Genomic DNA, 21,627 nt, shown 5'->3' with positions numbered 1-21,627 from the left:
CAATCTATTAATTTAATTCCCATTTTTAAAAATTTCCTCTAGTATATCCTGTGCCAAACTCAATCTGTGTTTTTTTTTCTAGTTCCTTCCGCTTATTTTGTAATTCCTCTAATGATTTATTTCTTTTTTTTCTTATATGATGGATCGCTATAATTTTCCCTCTTAAGACAGCCTTCAGAGTATCCTACAGAATGGGAGGTGAAACCTCTCCATTATCATTGAATTCTAAGTAAAGACCAATTTCTATTTTAATTTGTTCCATAAAAGAGTGATCATTGAGTGAACTTGAATTTAGTTTCCAAATAGTATTCTTTAGTTGTAGGTCAACATCAACAGGTAAATATATAGGTGCATGGTCACTTACATCTATTGTCCCAACTCCACAGGTGATTATTTTGTCTCTTTCATTTCCAAATGTTATGAAATAGTCTATTCTTGTATATACGGAATGGGGGGCAGAATAATGAGTGTCATAGTCATAGTCATAGTCATAATTTATTGATCCCGGGGGAAATTGGTTTTCGTTACAGTTGCACCATAAATAATTAAATAGTAATAAAAACCATAAACAGTTAAATAGTAATATGTAAATTATGCCAGGAAATAAGTCCAGGACCTGTTCTGCTAGGGGAGAAGCTGTCAGCGATGTAGGTGGATGCTTTCCTGGTGTCATGGATTCTTGATTACCTGACTGGCAGACCATAGTACGTGTGCTTGCAACACTGTGTGTCCGACAGAGTGATCAGCAGCACTGGGGCTCCACAGGGGACTGTCTTGTCTCCCTTTCTCTTCACCATTTACACCTCGGACTTCAACTACTGCACAGAGTCTTCTCATCTTCAGAAGTTTTCTGATGACTCTGCCATAGTTGGATGCATCAGCAAGGGAGATGAGGTTGAGTACAGGGCTACGGTAGGAAACTTTGTCACATGATGTGAGCAGAATTATCTGCAGCTTAATGTGAAAAAGACTAAGGAGATGGTGGTAGACCTGAGGAGAGCTAAGGTACCGGTGACCCCTGTTTCCATCCAGGGGGTCAGTGTCGACATGGTGGAGGATTACAGATAACTGGGGATACGAATTGACAATTAACTGGACTGGGCTAAGAACACTGATGCTGTCTACAAGAAGGGTCAGAGCCGTCTCTATTTCCTGAGGAGACTGAGGTCCTTTAACATCTGCCGGACGATGCTGAGAATGTTCTACGAGTCTGTGGTGGTCCGTGCGATCATGTTTGCTGTTGTGTGCTGGGGCAGCAGGCTGAGGGTAGCAGACACCAACAGAATCAACAAACTCATTCGTAAGGCCAGTGATGTTGTGGGGATGGAACTGGACTCTCTGATGGTGGTGTCTGAAAAGAGGATGCTGTCCAAGTTGCATGCCATCTTGGACAATGTCTCCCATCCACTACATAATGTACTGGTTGGGCACAGGAGTACATTCAGCCAGAGACTCATTCCTCCGAGATGCAACACAAAGCGTCATAGGAAGTCATTCCTGCCTGTGGCCATCAAACTTTACAACTCCTCCCCTGGAGGGTCTGAGCAGACTAATCCCTTGAGATGGGGAAAAGATCCCTCCATGTATCAATTATACAAACATCCTCAAAAAGAGTGTTAAATTTCTTATGTAAGGACTTTGTTTCATAGATTTTCTATTGGAAGAGTCTAACTGTGGTTGTAATTGTAAATTTATGTCTCCCTACATATCAATAGACCTTCAGTTTCTGTTACCATAACATTAGGAATTTTCTGGAAGAAACTAATATCACTTCTTGGGGGTGCCTATATATTCCATAAAGTAACTGAATTTTCATCTATATTCTCCGATACCAGAATATATCTGCCCTCCTTATCTCCCATTTCGAATACTTTTTTTCAATATTTAGCTTACATGAGCTGAGAATAGCAACTCCTCATTTATATGGAGAGAAAAACAAATTAGTGAAGCCCATTCTCTTCAATTTTCCATGCTCATTATCACTTAAGTGAGTTCCTGTAAATATACTATATGGGCTTGATCGTTTTTTTCATTGTTGATAGAATTTTACTGTGCTTGACTGTATTCAACAGCCCATTGACATTAAAATAAATGAATTCTACTTGGTCCTTAGCCATGTGTATTTATCTGTTAGTATATAATTGAAATTTGCAGAATATAACTTAATCGATCTATTCCCTGAACAAATAAGAGCCAAGAAACGTGATTTTTTTTTAAAAGGGTAACGAAGGTGTGATTCCAAGACTGGGGTCTCCAGATGACCCTGGGTTGGGCTAGAAGAAAAGTCTAGCCGTGGGAGATAGCCCCTCCTACCTGTGGGTTGAGGGCCTCTCTCTTCCATAGGTTCCGCAGTGGAGGTCACTCTCCTTGGAGCTCACAAGCAGTGATGGTCTTGTCCTAGAACTGAACTACTCAGCCATGAGTGGTATTAGAAAAGCAAGTGTGTTACACCCGTGAGTGACTCTGTTCTCGTTGGGATTCATTGGCACCGTATGTAATTAATCAGACAGGCATTATCCAAAGGCAAGAGAAGTAATCTGTAAATATGTATGCCCATCTATAAATTCATCATCTGAAGACGTCTGCTTTGCTGTTAAACCTTTAAATCTCTTTCACAACTGCAACTCCTCAGACCTGGTAGCAGTGAAACTGAGGGATTATTTTACAGTGCAGTGGACCATCAGGGAATTATGGTGATTAATCCCATAATTATTGTCCATTATTCGTGTCATGGAAAACCTTTCCAATTCCCTACTTGTAGCTGTTATAGGAGATCAATCATTCTAACCCAGGACATCATTGTTCTTATTTCTCAGAGCAATGTCCTAAGCCCATCCATCTCCATTTTCATCCTCGATTACCTTAATTCCATCATAGGTGTATGTTGCTTGAAGACTATTCACTGTTTAACTCATAATTCTTCAGTTAATCAGGAAGCCCATGCCTACATTCAGAAACTGATCACCATTTTACAGCATATATGCCAGGCAGTAACCATCTCCATCATGAGACAGCCGCACTGACATCCCTTAATGTTCTGTTGTCTTTACGCATCATAAGACCATAAGGCATCGAAGCACAAATGGACCATTAGGCCCGTCAATTTCTGCTCCGCCATTACATCGTGGTGATTTACTATCCCTCTCAACCCCTTTCTCCTGCCTTCTCCCAGTGAACTTTGCTGACCTGACTAATCAAGAAGGTACCAACCTCAGTTTTAAATGTACCCAATGACCAGGTCTCGGCAGCTGTCAGTGCCCATGAATTCTACAGATTCACTACTCTTCAGCTAAAGAATCTCCTCGTCTCTGTTCTAATGGGACGTCCCTCTATTCTGAGGCTGTGCTGTCTGGTTCAAGACTCCCCCACTTTGAAACATCATCTCCACATCCTCTTAAGGGCTTTCGATTTTCCACAGGTTACAATTAGATTCCCCCTCATCCTTCCACACTCCGGCCAGTACAGGCGCATCCAGAAATCATCTCATCAATATCACTGGTTCTGTTAGCTTTGATTCCTCTCTGGACTTTCCACAATGCCATCACATATTTTCTCTGATCAGGGAACTAAAACCGTTCACAATATGCAAGTGCGGTCCAGCCGGTGCTTGTTCTTATATTCTAATCCTCTCGAAATGAATGCTGACATTGTTTTTGCCTTTCCTAACACCGACTCAGCCTGTAAGGAATCCTGCACTAGGTCTCCTGAGACTCTTTACAACTCGGATTTCTGAATTTTCTCTCAGATTCAAAAATAGTCTACGTCTTCAGTATTTCTGTCAAAGTGTATGGCCAGGTACCTCCCTATACTACATTCCAATCGCCACTGATTTGTCCGTTTATTCATTGGTCCATGTCCTCCCGTGAGATCCCTGCTTCCTCAACGCTTCCTGTCCTTCCCCATATCTTCGTAACGCCCACAATATTGGCCATAAAGCCTTCAAATCATTGACATAACGGAAAAAGAAACTGTCCCAAAACCAACCGCTGCAGAACACCAACATCTGATAAGAAAAAAAAACTTATTTGTTCCCATTCTGTGCTTCACAAAATCTGTCTGGAGAAAAGCATGGATTCTCTATCCATGCTAGTGTCTTTTCTGTCCTACTGTAGGCCCTTGTCTTGTTAAACGGCGTCATATGTGGCACCTAGTCAATGGTGCTCGGGAAGTTCAAGTAAACAATTTGCACCAACTCTCCGTTGTCGACCCAGCATGCTATCTTCTCAAAGAATTCCAACACGCCTATCAGGCAAGATTCCCTTCCATGGATTTTGGTCTTTTTTTATCATGTGCGTCCAAATATCCCGAAACCTTATCCTCAATTATCGACTGCTGACATCTTCCCAACGTTGATCAGATGAACTGGCTTATAATTTGAAATGGTCGGTCCTCCGGAACCACTCCAAAATCTAGTGATTTTTGAGCGGTCATTACTAATGTCTCCAGAATCTCTTCAGCCTCCTCTTGCGGAAACCATCAGGTGCAGTTAATCTGGACGTCTCTATCCTCAGAACGTTCAGCTTCCAGAGCGCCTTCTCCTTAATAATTGCAAATACACTCACTTCTGCACCTGACATTCTCAAATATCTGGCACATTCTAGTGTTTTTTACGGTGAAGACTGACGCAAAATACTCACTAACACCTTCCGCAATTTCCTTGTCCCCTGACAGTACCTCTCCACTGTCATTTTTCATCAGCCCAATATCCACTTTCCTCTCTTTCACTCTTCATGTATCAGACGGACCTGTTGGTAAGCTATTTTACATTATTCGCTAGCCTACCTTCATATTTCATATTCTCTCTACTTAGGGCTTTTTAATTGACTTCTGTTGGTTCTTAAACACATCCCAGTCCTCCAGCTTTCAACTATATTTTGTAATAATCTGTGCCCTCTCCTTTGCTTTTGTGCTGCTTTGATTACCTCGTCAGCCACGGCTGATCATCCTCCCTTTGGAATAATTCTTCATCTTTGTGACCATTTGTCCTGCGCCTTCTGAATTGCTCTGAGAAACTTCAGCCATTCCTGCTCAGCCATTGTCCCTGATAGTGCCATTTTCCAGTTTATTTTTGCCCAGCTCCTCTCCTAAGCCTCTGTAATTCCTTTATCCAACTGTCATACTGATACATCTAACTTTACCTTCTCCCTCTCAAACTGCAGTGTGAGTTCTACTATTTTCTGATCACTGCCTCTTAGGGGTTTATTTACCTGAATCTCCCCAATCAAACCTGGTGCAATACACAACATCGAATCCAGATTTGCCTTTCCTATAGTGGGCTCAATCACAGGCTTCTCTCAAAAGCCATCTCATAGGCATTCCATAAATTCCCTCACTTGGGATTCAGCACCGACCTGATTTTCCAAAGCTACCTGCATATTGAAATTCCCCATGACTATTTTCACATTCACCTTTTTACATGCCTCTTCTCTCTCCCGTTGTAATTTGTAGCTCACATCCTGGTTCCTGTTAACAGGCATGTATATAATTTCCATCAGGGTCATTTCACCTATGCAGTTTCTTAACATCTCCATCGGCAAATATGATATCACCTGTTTCTCGGACCTATCATTTATAATGACAACGGAGTCAACCCAACCCTTTCACCTACCTGCTTATCCTTTCGATTCAATATTTATGCTTGGCAGCCAATTATGATCTTCTTTCAGCCCCGATTCAGTGATGCCTGCTATCCATTTTATTTTGCTCTCTCAATCTCCCCTCTCTTCCGTCCTTCTTGTCAAATCTTGTTGATGTAATGCTGCACATTGACAGATCGAGGAAATTAATCACATTGAATATACTGCAGGGTGTCAGTAAATCCTTAATCTTAAACAATATTGATTTAGAATTTCCTTCAGTTACTGTTTCTCTATTAATGACTGAACCCAGGGAGGATGAGGCAGCAGCCCAGTGACTGCATCTGTTCTGAAGCTACTGGCACCATGAACAGATATTTTCCTCCAGATTCTCCATGGCTGTCTGTCTGCTCCACAATAAATTCGTTGTTTCCTTTTATAGAAAGTCACTGAGCTGACAGAGAAGGGAAACCGGACAGAGAGTTCCAGACTCTTCCTCAGTTTGGTGATGGGTAAAGGCTCCCGGGCCCGGAGGGCGATGTGGGAATCCTTTGTGACGTGGAGGACTGAGTTACCGAAGTTGGACAGAATACTGAGGGAAATACAGGAGCTTGGTACGTCAAAAACATGCACTGAACACAAAGGCACATTGAAATAAACATTTTAGTAATTTTAATTGTTTTAGCTCTGTTTCCATGGATTTTTTTTTATATTTAAACAGGTCCTGATCCACAGGAATACATGAACATCGCCCAAGGGTTATCTGAATTACCCACTCAACTGATAGGTGAGTGATGAAATGCTCAGTTCAAACCACATCTCAAGTGTTAGTCTGTGACTTGGCAAAACCTGGGAATCAAAATTCACCATCAGCCATTTGCTGATCTCTGGATTGAAGTAACAATTCAAGGAATTTCTCTTTTCAACCTGAATATTCTAAATTGTATTTTTCTATTAATCCAGCTGTTGGTTCTGCTGAACTCTTCACTCCAGGTCCTAATGCTCTGGGAATGCCTACACACCCCAGGCAGGCTCCTGATACACTGTATGACCCAGTCCAGGTGACTTTTCTATCTTCATATCTTGCACCTTCCAAGACCCTTTTCCTTTGTAATAGCACTACACACAATTTTGTCCGCGGATGCCCTTTACTTTTTGTAATTCCGCTAGTGACTTCCACAGAGTTTGTCTGCCATTTCCTTTTCACCCGTTACTGAAACTGCAACATCATTTTCCAGCAGTCCGATATCGACCTTTTCCGTTTTTTTCCTCTTTATATATCTGGGGAAAGAAAATAAATACATTGGTATCCTTTCTGATATTATTGATCATATCTTTGCATTTCCTGCACATTCATGTATAACTAGGAGCATCTATAACATAGTTGCCTCCCCCATGACCCTAGACACGAGAATACTAGAGCACAGTACAGGCCCGTCGACCCGTATAATCCTTAAAAAAAACGTAATAAACCCACACTACCCCGTAACCCTCTATTTTTCTTCCATGTGCCTGTCCAAGAGGCTTTTAAGTACCCCTAATGTTTTAGCCTCCACCACCATACCTGGCATGTCATTCCAGACACCCACAATCCTCTGTGTAAAAAACTTACCCCTGATATCTCCCCTAAATTTCCTTCCCTTATCTTTGTACATATGCCCTTTGGTATTTGCTATTCGTGCCCTGGGAAACAGGTACTGGCTATCCACCCTATCTATGCCTCTCATAATCTTGCAGACTTCTATCAAGTTTCCTCTCATTCTTCTACGCTCCAAAGAGAAAAGTCCCAGCTCTGCTAACCTTGCCTCATAAGACTTGTTTTCCAATCCAGGCAACATCCTGGTAAATTTCCTCTGCACCTTCTCCATAGCTTCCACATCCTTCCTATAATGAGGTGACCAGAATTGAACACAATACTCTAAGTGTGATCGCAACAGAGATTTGTAGAGTTGCAACATGACCTCTCTACTCTTGAACTCAATCCCCCTATAAATGAAGCCGAGCATCTCATGGCCCTTCTTAACTACCCTATCAACCTGTGCAGCGACCTTGAGGGATGTGTGGATTTGAACCCCAAGGCCCCTTTGTTCATCCACACTCTTAAATAACGACCATTAACCGTGTACTCAGCCTTCTGGTTTGTCCTTCCAAAATGCATCACCTCACACTTATCGGGATTGAACTCCATTTGCCATTTTTCTGCCCAACTCTGCATCCTGTCTGTATCCTCGTGTAACCTTCGACAACCTACAGCTCCATCCACAACTCCTCCAATCTCCGTGTCATCCGAAAACTTACTCACCCATCCTTCCGCCTCTTCATCCAGGTCATTTATAAAAATCACAAATAGCAGGGGTCCCAGGACAGATCCCTGCGTCACTCCACCAGTCACTGACCTCCAGGCAGAATACTTTCCTTCCACTACTACCCTCCGCTTTCTTCCTGTAAGCCAATGTTTTTATTCAAACAGAAGAGGTTCCACTGATCCCATTACTCATGACTTTCTGGATGAGTTTTCATGGGGGACCTTGTCAAATGCCTTGCTAAAATCCATGTAGACCACATCTACCGCCCTATCCTCATCAATTTATTTTGTTACCTCTTCAAAAACTCAGTTAGGCTCCTGAGGCACGACCCTCCCTTCAAAAAGCCATGTTGACCCAGACAAATTCCAGGCACCCAAAACTCTGTGTAAAAAACTACCCACAATTGCTGTAAATTTACCCCATCTCACCTTAACCAAATGCCCTCTGGTATTAGACACCAGTCTTATGTAAAAAATAACAAACAAAGTACAGGCTGTCGACCCAAATCTTATCTCTCAAACTTGTACACCTGTGTCAGATCTCTATTCTAACTCCAGAGTAAACAAACCAAGTTTATCAAACCTCGACTTGTAGCACATGCCACCGAATCCAGGCAACACCCTGATGAACCTGTTCTGTACCCTCTCCAATCCTTCTAAAAGCTGGACAGTCAGAAGTGAATACAATACTCCAGGTGCACCCTAAAACCATAAGACTTAGGAGCAGAATCGCAAATCCTCTCAACCCCATTATCCTGCCTTCTGTAAATGTTGACGCTATTCCTAATTAGGAACATACCGACCTGCATTTTAAATATATCCAATGAAGTGTCTTCCTCAGCCATCTATGACAAATAATTTCACAGATTCACCACCCAGCGCAAGGAAATTTCTCCCAGTGTGGGTTCCCACCAGCCAGGACAATTCACCACAGTTCCCAAACATATTAATTTTCTGTATGAGCCTTCCATGTGGGACCTTGTCAAAGACTCTACCAACATACAAGTAGACAACATCCATGTGTAACTTCATCCATCACCTTTGTCACCTCCTGGAGAAACTCAATCAAGTTGGCAAGACGCAAACCCGACCCAAAACCTTGCTGCTGAACCCTAACCCACTCAAACATTCTCTCTTTCATACTCCCATGGGGCAGAAGATATAAACGGTTGAAGGTGTGTACCACCAGCCTCAGGGACAGCTTTCATTCTGCATTTATAAGACTACTGAATGGTCACCTACTATGTTATTATTGGCTCTTAATAATAATAAGACAATTTTATATATAAAATTGTAGCATCGTGCATCTCGTAACTAATAACAACTCATGTAGATAACCACAATATACTCACAGGAGAGGAGAAAGAATACCGTTCGGATATGAACAGATAAAAAATTACGTAATTCTGTTTCAAACCCTGTGGAAAGCAGAAATCTTTCAATGTTATATTGCCTATCAAAAACATTTGATTCTGTCCCTTGCGTGTTTAAGAGAAGTTCCAAATATTTATAAAACTTATCCAATCTTTGTGAAATTTCTACAACATCTGATGAATCATTGCTGTAAAATAATTTTCCTATTAACAATCACAAAGGAACGACCACCATTATCAAAATAAATGTAGGGATTTCCCACAGCGACTCACTAAGCCCACCATGGTTTTGTTTGGCTTTAAACCTGCTCATAATTGACTGAAATGGACAAAAAATAGGTATCAAATCAGAAAAAAATACGAATTATACCTTGACACAGCTATACATTGATGATTTGAGATTATTTGCTCTTGCATCAATAAAGCTAAAACAAATAATTGAAATAACGGAACTAATTTCCAAAGATATAAGCATGAACTTTAGACTAGAAAAGTACAGAACATGAAACATAAAGAAAGGTGCAATAGAGCCAGTAGAATATCAAACAGAGCATCAGGATACAATGCAACAGAATATGAAACATATATTTAGGATATCAATAAGCAAAGAAAATAGATAATCGTGTGATGAAGGAAATCCTTCCAACAAAATTTACTTCAAGGCTGAAGAAAATCTGAATTTACATCAAGGATCAATAAATCAGCCAAACAGAGCTGAACAGTAAAAATATAACAAAGGTGGTAAACATTCACTATGCCCATATTGACATATAATTTTGGTATAATATTCACGTCTGAAACAGATCTGGACAATATGAAAAGAAAAAGAAGAATTTAAATAACAATTTCTAGAAAACGCCATCCGCACTGGATCACACTTAGATTGATATGAACGAGGACAGTGTGAGGATGGTGAATAACAGATCTAAAAAAATGAGACAGCGGCCAGATTAAAATTCTCAGAATCAGGGTTAATATCACGGACACATGTCATGAAAATTGTTTTTCTGCGCCAGCAGCACAATTGCAGTAAAGTGTGAGTGGTGAGCGTGTATATATGTGTACAATTGTAGAAACAGAGTTGTACCAGCATGAATTAATCAGTCTGATGGCCTGGTGGAAGAAGCTGTCCCGGAGCCTGTTGGTCCTGGCTTTTATGCTGCGGTACCGTTTCCCGGATGGTAGCAGCTGGCATAGTCGGTGTTTGGTGAGACTTGGGTCTTGAATGATCCTTCGGGCCTTTTTACACACCCATCTTTGTAAATGCCCTGAATAGTGGGAAGTTCACATCTACAGATGAGCTGGGCTGTCCACACCACTCTCTGCTGGTTCCTGTGATTAACAGAAGTACAGTTCCCATTCCAGGTAGTGATGCAGACAGTCAGGATGCAGTCAACTGTGCCCCTGTAGAAAATAGTTAACATTTGGAAGCCCATTCCAAACTTCCTCTACCATCTGAGGTGAAAGAGGTGCTGTTGTGCTCTTTTCATAACACAGTCGGTATGTACAGACCACGTGAGGTCCTCAGTAACGTGAATGCCGAGGAACTTAAAGCTGTTCACCCTCTCAGCCCCAGATCCATTGATGTCAATAGAGGTTAGCCTGTCTCCATTCCTCCTGTTCTTGCGACATTGCGACCAGCTCCTTTGTTTTTGCGCCATTGAGGGAGAAGTTGTTTTCTTGACACCACTGTGTCAGGGTGATGACTTCTTCTATGTAGGCTACCTCGCTATTATTTCAGATTTGGCCAATAACTATAGTATCGTCTGAAAATTTAATTAGCAGGTTGGAGCTGTGGGTGGCGACACAGTCATGCGTATACAGAGAGCAAAGGAGGGAGCTTAGGACACAGCCCTGAAGGACATCTATGTCGAGTGTCAGAGGGGCAGAGGTGAGGGAGCCGACTCTTACCGCCTGCTGGCGATCTGACAGGAACTCCACGATCCAGCTGCACAAGGCAGGGTCGAGGCCGAGGTCTCTGAGCTTCTTGTCAAGCCTGGAGGGAATGATGGTATTGAATACTGAACTGTAGTCCAACAACAGCATTCTCACATAAGCATCACTCTTCTCCAGATGTTTAAAGACGGTGTGCAGAGCAGTGACTATTGTGTCATCTATTGATCGGTTGTGTCGGTAGGTGAGTTGTAGGGGGTCCAGTGTGGGTGGCAGAAAGCTGCAGATGTAGCCCATGAACAGCCTCTCAATGTATTTGCTTATTATTGAGGTAAGAGCGACAGGACGCCAGACATGTTGCCTTAGTTGTTTTAGGTACAGGGACAATAGTGGATGAGTTGAAGCAGGAAGGCACTCTACACTGGGAGAGGGAGAAATTAAAAAAAAAAAAATGTCCGTAAACTTACCTGCCAGTTGTGCCGTGCAAATCCTGAGTACCCGCCCTGGGATGCCTTCCGGTCCCGCAACCTTGCGACCGTCCACTCATTGGAAACAGCTGCGTACTTAAAACGCAGAGATGACCCATGTGCAGGTTGCTTTGGCGGCTCTCCTCGGGGGCTCAGCGTTGGCGACATCAAACCAAGCGTAAAAATGATTTAGCTCATGTGGGAGAGATGCAGCAATGTTGGCAGTACCAATGTATTTAGCTTTGAAGTCTGCGATGGTGTGCAGACTTTGGCATAAGCTGTGTGTGTTGTTGGTGGAGATTTGTGCCTGAATCCTATCTCTGTATTGTCGTTTCGCTGCTTTGATAATCTTGCACAGATTAGAGCTGAATTTCTTGAGCTCCTGCTGATTACCGGTAATGTAAACTATCGGTCACGCGGCAAGTGCTGTTCACACGGAACTGTTGATGCAGATTTTCTGTTTTGGGCAGCCCTGACCGGTTTCTGGTGGAAAACATCCCCCCTCTGTGATAATAACACGCAGCAGGGGGATGTCGTCATTTCACAGCTGTGATAACAACAGCCGTGAACTCCCTCGGCAGCCAGGAAGGTCCACACAGCAGCACCAGGTACTCCAGATCCGGGGGAAAAATGGATTTGAGGGCATGGCCATTCTGGGGTTCCACCAAGCATTAATGAACATGAAGCATACCCGAAATCCTTTTCTCTTCCCGCGTGAGTGTGTGTGTGGTACTGGATGACGGCACGATCGTGGTGACTGTAGCGGCCAGTTCTGGATCTGCAGATGTGCGAGCAGTCCGAGCACGGAAGCAGCTGGGATACGGGTGTTTAGGTAGTTGGACCCTTCTTGCATCTCCTCCTCTTCTTTTCAGCAGTCGCTCTTCTGGGTCCCTCAAAATTCTTGGCTTTGCCGTGGGTCAGCGGCTGCCACTCGTTCACCTCCATATTTTGCCTGAGGGAGCTGCTGCTTAATTTGGTCCTTGTACCACGATCTCTCTTGCCCTGAGAGAGTTCTCCGTAGATACTGCTTTCGGTAACCTGGAGTTGTCCACGCGAGGCACGTGGCCTGTCCAGTGGAGCTAGCTGAGCAGCAAAAGGGCCTCATGGCCTGGAAGTTCAGCATGTATAGCAATGCATGTCGGTGTGATTATATGTAATATTAAATTAAATTAAATTAGTTGTGCAGAAATAGAAATAAAAAAGAGATTAATGAGTCACTATCGATGGGTCCATTCAGAAACTAGATGGCAGAGGAGAAGAAGCTGTTCCTGTATCGTTGAGTGTGCACCTCACTCCGATCCTGTGCAGAAGTCCCCATGAACCAGACGCTGATGCAGCCAGTTACAATGCTCTCCAAGTTACACCTGCAGAAATATTCGAGTGATGTTGGAAACTCCTGATGAAATATAACCACTGTTCAGCCTTCTTTGTAGCTGCATCGATATATTGGCTCCAGGTTAGATTCCCGGAGATATTGACAGCCAGGAATGTGAAATTGCTCACTCTTTCCACTTCTGATCCCTCTATGAGGATTGCTGTGTTGTGTTCCCTCATCTTACCTTTTCTGAAATCTACAATTAGCTTTAAAGATATATTTTCATTAACACAAGCAGGATTTAGCACTGTATCCAAGCATATGCAAATCTGATAAAGGGTACACATCACTGAACGTAAATGAAAGCATAACTCATAAAAATGAAGAAACTATCATAATAGTAGAAAATGTTAACCAATGGAAGAGCCTGACTCCCCATGGAAGACATCCCCACCATCTGAGCCGACTAGATGTCGAGAAGGAAGCGTCGAGCCCCTGGCTCAGAGTTGGAGACCTCTTCCCAGAAACAGAAGAGATCATTGTAGCAACACAGGACCAGGTTGTTAACACATGCAGTTACCGATAATACAGAATAAAAGACCAATAGATTCAAGACGATAAATGCTGAAAATTACAAGAGAAACCAGAAACAATTCAACACTTTACAGGATCCTGCAGCAGGTTAACTGAATCTCATTACCTGCACAAGCACAGTCAAGTGGTGGACAACATTTACAAAAATCTTGCTTAAACTACAACTGATGAAAAACACCATAACTCACTATAAGTACAAACCTGCTGCAATTTTATAGTTAGAGTCCTTCATATCATACTGTGACCGATCATTATTTCAGACAGGATAATCCATGATAACCGTTCGGATATAATTTTACAGGATAAACTATCAAAAACATTTTTTTCATATATACACACACACATAACATTCCAAACACACATAACTTACAGAAATGAATCACTAAAAACACTAGAAATATGCTGAATTAAAAAGGAAAAGTGAAAGACTATGGAACACGAACAGGGTATTCATTATCCCAATCGTAATATCGATAACTGGTGTCGTCCCAAAGGCTTTAGACAATAGTATTAATAAATTAGACCCACACGGCAATACTTGTGTAAATCTTTGAAAACACACAATACTATACACAATGAGAATAGTCTGAAATTTCGTATCAATTCAGACATGAGTGTGCTTGGTGATGCCCGTACCTCAAGCTTTACCAGTTTAGGCTAAGAGAATAATAATAGTAATAATAACTTATTTATAAAGCACCCCTGATCCAGACGATGCCATTCAAACCGCATCACAACGGGATAAAGTGCAAACTAGAAAGTAAAAGACAAAATGTTGTCAGTTGTAATATACACCTCAGAGTTCTGCACAACTGTAGCTCTAGGTGTTGAATTGTACAGTTTAGGAGCACAGTTCCAAAAACAAAACCCTGACCTCCCAATTATCCTTTGGCCTTCTACTTTATTGTCTGCCCGCACTGCATTTTTTCGGCAACTGAACCACTGTTTCCCAGAACTATTCTGTTCCGTTTTTCCTTGTACGACCTCATTGCACTGATGTGATGTAATGATCTCTTTGGATCACATGCAGAAAAGTTTTACATTTTGCCATGGTGCATGTGACAATAAGAAATCAATTTACCGATTTGTTGTTGTCAATAATCCAGCGCCCTCTGGTCGCTTCAGATTGTTATACCCGGGGGTGGCAGTGCGGATGAGCTGTCACGTCCTATTAAATGCTCCCAGTGGCGTGAGACTAAAATAGCCTCTGACAACCAAGTCCAGCTCCTGGCCTTCACGTGTGGTTTAGCCGCTAAGCCCGGTGGAAGCGTTTCTTCAGACAGGAGAAGGGGCAAAGACGGGTTACTGGTGCCTTAAAGCCAGTAGCTTTGGGCAGATGGGGCTCATCGGCAGTGACTGGCAGCTCACCCAGGAGCGGGAAAACTCTGATCTCAAAACTCCACTGCCTCGCAACTGTACCTGACATGGGGAAGAGTTTGGGAGTAAACCCAGTGGGAAAATACTTGACCTGGAGCCCCTAAGGCAGAACTAAATGGTGTTCAACGCAGACTGGCATCTCCTGCGACACCTCTGGTGCCAAGCTGTCTCAGTCTCTGCCGTTCCTTTGTGTTCATCAGATGCATGGAGAGACGGAGCTTGCTACTTCGGCAAAAGCTTCCTCTCCGCATCGTAGTGACCTGGCTTGCAGGGGCAGGCTATCCATAGCCGACTTTGACAGACGGAGGCCTCAGAATACAGCGTCCCCCCCCCCCCGCCCCGCAGCAAGACTGATGAGTAGCAGTTGCCAAGACTTCACCATCCTCTCCCACAAACACGATGTACATCACTGAGACAGACGCTTCTGACTTCTCCCATTAACAGAGATTTCATCTTTCCACTAATCCTCCATCACTGCGATAGAAAACTACCCGTTTCATTCTTGTCATTCCGATGGGTTATCGATCCGCAACTTCTCTGTGATTCTCCCCCAGATGCTGCCCGACTTCAGTATTTCCCGCATATTCTGCTCCTGTATTGATGCAAGAGCTGTGAACACCTGTGACTCCCCAGTGTGCAGATTTGCCAAAATGCACAGTGTCCTGCTCTCCGTATTTCCACACCAGATCAACATTAACATCGTGTGTTAATGCTGCAAATATAGTGAAGTATTGTAACGGAAGTACAGTCAGGATTGGAATAGGATATCAGGGGAATGTTCACCTTCACAAGTAATTCGTGCCAGAATATGAGGATTGGACATTTTCCGGAACATTCATCGCTGTCAATTCCGGTGTCTGTGAACAGAATTTTATTTTCTGTGCTAACATCCATGGAAGCATTGAATTAATTCATGTAATCTCAAACACTGAATATTGGAATGCGGTTATAAAGTTTTTTGTCAGTTGAGGTACTTAACATTGTGACTATGTTCTTTGTTCCGATGGAAGATGTTCAACAGAAACACATGGAGACTCTGCGGGCACAAACTGAAACACTGAGAGTGAACACGATCCTGATGAGGGAGAAGGTGAAGGTTTTCCAGCTGGTTGATCGATACGCTGAGCTCACGGTCATTTCTACTGTTCGAGATCGGAGACTGGTGGAACATGAGCTGCTGGCAAGAGGCAGAGACCACGAGGAGTGGAGAGAGAAACATCTCCGCAGAGAGCTGGAAAAAATCAGGACTGATCAGTTATTCCAGAGCAGCTTTTCCCGGAGTAAATCCAAATCTGGGAGTTCGGCAGCAGTGGCCGGAGTCGCGGGGATTGGTAAAACAACAATGGTACAAAAGATTGTTTATGACTGGGCCAAAGGGAAAATATACCAGCAATTCCAGTTTGTCTTCAGTTTCAAATTCCGGGATTTAAACACCATTGACTGTGGAATAAACCTGAGCAAACTGATTGTAGGTCAATATCCTTACTTTGGGAATATCCTGAGAGAAGTCTGGGAGAACCCAGAGGGACTGCTGTTTATATTCGATGGTTTGGATGAATTCAAAGATAAAATTGATTTTGCTGACAAAGAAGCTCAGGACTCATGCACAGATCCTGAATTCAAGTGCAAGGTGTCTGATATTGTGTACAGTTTAATCCAGGGCAAGCTGCTCCCAGGGTGTTCAGTGCTGGTGACCACCCGCCCCACAGCGTTACATTTATTGGAAAAGGCAGAGATCGGTATCTGGGCTGAAATCCTTGGATTTGTTGATGAGGAACGGAAGAAATATTTCATCAGACATTTTGAAGATCAGACAGTGGCAGAAGCTGTTTTTAAACACGTGAAGGAGAACGAGATCCTGTACACCATGAGCTACAACCCCTCCTACTGCTGGATCCTCGCTCTGGCACTGGGTCCCTTCTTCACACAAAGAGTTAGGGACCCACAGCGAGTTCCCAAGACCATCACGCAACTATATTCCTACTATATTTACAACATCCTGAAAAACCACGGCCGTGAGATTGAGAGACCCCGTGATGTGTTACTCAGGGTTGGTCAGATGGCCTTCAGAGGAGTGTCCAAGAAGAAGATTGTGTTTACAAATGGAGATTTGATCAAGAACAATCTGCAGCCTTCCCAGTTCCTGTCCGGGTTCCTGATGGAGCTTTTGGAGAGAGAGGATTCTGCCCGGAGTGTGGTGTACACATTCCCACACCTCACCATCCAAGAGTTTGTAGCTGCAATCTCACAATTCCTGACTTTAAATCCCGAGGAAATCCTGAAATTCCTCACTGAAGCCCACAGCACGACAGATGGGCGATTTGAGGTATTTCTCCGTTTTGTTGCTGGTCTCTCCTCCCCAATGACAGCTCGGGGCCTGGAGGAGTTTCTGGGTCCATTTCCTCATCAAACAACCTGCCGGGTGATTGACTGGGTGAAGGAGGAGGTTAAACGTCAGAGTGCAAACACATGGAGTGAAGCTGGTAAAAGGAGCCTCCTGAACACATTGCACTACCTGTTTGAGTCTCAGAATCGTGGACTGGCTCGGGCCGCACTGGGATCTGTGGAAACACTTTCATTTAGTGGATTGACACTGACCCTGATTGACTGCGCGGTCCTGTCTCATGTCATCGGACTCTGTGATACAATAAAACACCTCGACCTGGAGAACTGCCACATTCAGTGTGAAGGAATCCAGCGGCTGGGACCCGGGCTGCACAAGTGCCAAGAGTTGAGGTAACTTGATTTATCTCTCACTCAGAACTGTGAAACTGTTCCATTGTGTTGTTTCAATGTAAAGAATTGTGACAGATGCCCAGGGGATCGGTTAGCAAATCCCCAAGGACGGGAGGGTTTTGTGGTTCTCTGTGAAGGGATTTTGGAGACTTCATCAGATCAGTGAACAACGGCCATTGGTTTAATGGTAGCAAATCACAGGAATGGCCGTGTTTCTCGCTGCCTGTGACACGTCCATTGACAATGTTCCTTCTCAGTTACTGACACACAGACCGACACTGACTGCAGCAGGTGGGTCACAGCATCACGCACCCTTCCCGGTGAGGGACAAGGGACGGTCAGCAGACTGTCCCAGTGAGAAGGAAATAAATACCATTGTGAGATTGTCCTCTCTGCCCTTCCCCGTGTGTGACTATTACCATCGGTCCACCTGTGTGACTGTGCTCACCACCAGATACCCAGACCCCATGGGCGCATCTCCCCTCCCGATTGTGGAACTCAGATCTGACCAACCTCCCCCGTACAATCTATACCTGCATCCTCTCATCTTGTGGGATTATCTTTTCCCATCGGTATACTGCTGTGGGACATCTCATCCCCATCCCCCTTCCTCCTGTCGGATCTCTCTTCCCCATCCCCCTTCCTCCTGTCGGATCTCTCTTCCTCATCCCCCTTCCTTACTCTTGCCCCTTTCGACCCTGTCAGATCAGTAACACTTTTCTAACCATCGGGGAATAGGACAGAATATGTGGAGTTTACAGGGTCACACCGACGGACTAAATTACTGACATTCGATGAATACCCTGGAGCTGGGCAGTGAGGGACATTGACAGTGACGGGAACTCCGACCAGTGATTTACTGAAGGGTAATGTTTCCAGAAATATCCGAATGATAGAAATTCTCTCAGACCTGCGGTTTGAATCACTTTGTTCATCAATTTGTCTGTTTGTGTGTAGACTTGGGGAGAATAAACTGGGAGATTCAGGAGTGAAACTGGTGTCTGAGGCTCTGAGGAACCCGGAGTGTAAAATACAGAAACTGGGGTAAGTACCAGACTGTGGGAGATTGTGTTTACAGTCACTGGGTGTCTGACACTGAACATTAATGTGATCAGTAATTGTGTTACTGATAAACACTGGGGATTTGTACCGTCTCCTGTCTCTCTGTGTCCTTCACCCTCACTCTCTCTCATCTCCAGGCTGGACAATGTCGATCTCACAGATTCTGGTGCCGAGGATCTCGCCTCCGCTCTCAGTACAAAACCATCACTGACGGAGCTGGACCTGAGTGCTAATAATCTCGGATATTCAGGAGTGAAACTGGTGTCTGCGGCTCTGAGGAACCCGGAGTGTAAAATACAGAAACTGTGGTAAGTACCGGACTTTGGGATATTGTGTTTACGGTCACTGGGTGTCTGACACTGAACATTAATGTGATCAGTAATTGTGTTACTGATAAACACTTGGGATTTGTACCGTCTCCTGTCTCTTTCTGTCCTTCACCATCACTCTCTCTCATCTCCAGGCTGAACCATGTCGGCCTCACAGATTCTGGTGTCGAGGATCTCGTCTCCGCTCTCAGTACAAACCCATCACTGACGCTGCTGGACCTGGTCTCAAACTCGCTCACAGACCGATCTGTCCCCGCTCTCCGCGGCCTCCTACTGACCCTCCCGAGTCTGGAGCGGATCGGGTGAGTGTTTGTGTTAATGTTCAAAGTGATAAAATATCAGCGGATCCGCGGTTTTTCTGGTGATATCTGTCTGTGAGTGTTGTTGAAACATTAACCCCAGTCCCCTGTTACTGACACTGTTGTGTAATCTGTTTATTTCATCTTTATTCTCCCATCTGTTTCAGGCTGAGGAACTATGTTTTCAGTGAGGCTGCAAATCGGTTCAGTGCCACCGGTTGGGAGGAACTGGAGTGTCTGCGGGAACCCAGACCCAGACTGACAGTGACTGTCTGAACATCTGAATGTGTGAACATTCCCGACCGCTGGATGGGGGCATTTCGACAGATTCCCCGCCCTCCCCTTTAAATCCCACCCTTACCTTTAATGGCCGCACGCCAGGTGTAATTCCCAGTGGTTCTAACCCAACTGGCTCCAGTCTCGCTCTGTGTGACGTACGAACCGGTCCCGCAGTGACGTATTTCCACCTACTGTCCAGCGGCGCTACTTCCGCCGGATGTTCGCTTTCGAGACTCACCCACGTGAGACCCCGGGGAATTGCACAGACAGGAAGAGCCCGGGAGCCGGGTCTCAGTCTGGGACACGGGTGTCCCAGGATGAGATTATCCGGGGAGAGAATCATTTTGCTCCTTTTGCTGAGGACGGTGCATTCGGCAGTCTGGCCGATATAATGATGTTAAATAGACAAATACCTTGGATGTGACAGTAGATCTGCAGCGATCCCGGATATGGCTCTGAAATGTGATTTTAATGATTATTGGTTCCCCAATGCGGAGCGACGGTGAGATTATTCAACCGGTCACTCATTGTCGCCGGTCAGTTAATTGTGTGAGACTGTGAGTGAGTCGGGAGCAGCTTATTTATTCCCGCACGTCAGCAGCTCACACATTGTTTAATTTACATTTGTCATGATGAAATCAATAAATCACTGTAATTTCCTGTCTTAGTGTCGGACTCGAGTCTCACTGGAGGAGAAACAGTGACCTGGGGTTACTGCTGCCCCCCGCACCCGGTGAACTGCAGTAATGGGTCAGAGCTCCTCACACTGGTAGAGCAGCGTCTCAGCTCCAGGCTGAGGGATGTCAGTCTGATAGTGTCTGGTCCCCAGGATCTCTTCATTCCCCGTCTCCATCCAGGCTGACCACTGCCTCCTCACACCCCAGATACGCGCACTATACTGACCCCCACCTTCCTGCGCGCTGTCCTTGCTCTCACAGACAAAAACGACAAAGGAGATTGGAAGCTCATATACTGTATAATATCTGACCCACGTCACCAAAAGTCGCGAAGAAGAGAATGGAACAGAAACAGTCAACATTGGGCATCAGACACAGACTGAAACTCCGTATGCATCGTTCCATCAATCTCAATCCGGGACGTTGAATTACAATATTCCTGTGTCAGACAAAGAGTAAAGCTCCCTTCACACCGTCCCATCACACGCTCATAGGCTCAGACATTGTGTGAATCTCCCACCGCAACACCTTACCTCACACTCCCGGGTTCAGACACAGAGTGAAGCTTCCTCCACATTGTCACATCACACACTCACAGGCTCAGACAATGAGTGTATCTCCCACCGCAACACTTTACCTCACACTGCCCCGGATCAAACACAGAGTGAAGCTCCCTCCACACCGTCCCATCACACACACCCGGCTCAGATGCGGAGTGAATTTCCGTCAATATCGTCCCATCTCAGAATCCCTGGATTAGACACAAAATGAATCTCCCTCCACACATTATCATCACACACTCCCCAGATCAGACACAGGGTGAAGCTCCATCCGTGTCTCCCATCAATCACCCCTTTGGTCAGGCACAGATCCAAACGCTCTCCACAAAGATCCATCAAACATTCCTGTGGTCAGAAACAGAGTGAAGCTTCCTCTGCAACATACCATCGCACGCTCCCAGGGTTAAAACACAGAGTGAAGCTCCATCTGCATCATCACATTACACAATCCCGGGGACAGCAACACACTGCAGCTCCCTCCACCACCATCTCGCCCCAACAAACCGCTCAGAAACTGAGAGAAACTCCCTCGACACGAACCCATCAAATAGTCTCCCGGTCAGAAACTGAGAGCAGCTACCACCACACCATTCCATCAAACACCCCAGGGTCAGGCACTGAGAGAAGCTCCCTCCGCACCGTCCCATCACACACTCCCAGGTTAGAAACAGAACGAAGCTCCCTCGATGCAGTCCCTTCACACACTCCCTGAATAAGACACAGAGTGAAGCTCCCTCCTCACAGTCGGATCACACACTCACAGGGTCAGACACAGAGAATTCCCT

At 44.6% G+C, this 21,627-nt stretch overlaps 1 protein-coding gene across 1 annotated transcript in view; it reads left to right on the top strand.

The window, feature by feature from the left end:
* Window positions 1-19,602, top strand: part of LOC140208172 (NACHT, LRR and PYD domains-containing protein 3-like) — a 28,764-nt gene extending 9,162 nt beyond the window's left edge. The window contains exons 3-8 of the mRNA XM_072276661.1: window positions 6,019-6,190; window positions 6,298-6,363; window positions 15,911-17,636; window positions 18,594-18,680; window positions 19,162-19,329; window positions 19,494-19,602. Of these exons, the coding sequence (XP_072132762.1) occupies window positions 6,019-6,190; window positions 6,298-6,363; window positions 15,911-17,636; window positions 18,594-18,680; window positions 19,162-19,329; window positions 19,494-19,602 (2,328 nt within the window). The remainder of the gene's footprint in view (window positions 1-6,018; window positions 6,191-6,297; window positions 6,364-15,910; window positions 17,637-18,593; window positions 18,681-19,161; window positions 19,330-19,493) is intronic.
* Window positions 19,603-21,627: the final 2,025 nt, after the last annotated feature.

Source organism: Mobula birostris, chromosome 13, assembly GCF_030028105.1.
Source record: "Mobula birostris isolate sMobBir1 chromosome 13, sMobBir1.hap1, whole genome shotgun sequence".
Classification (NCBI taxonomy): Eukaryota; Metazoa; Chordata; class Chondrichthyes; order Myliobatiformes; family Myliobatidae; genus Mobula; species Mobula birostris.
Note: the sequence above shows the minus strand (reverse complement) of the source record. Positions and strands in the feature narration are given on the sequence as shown.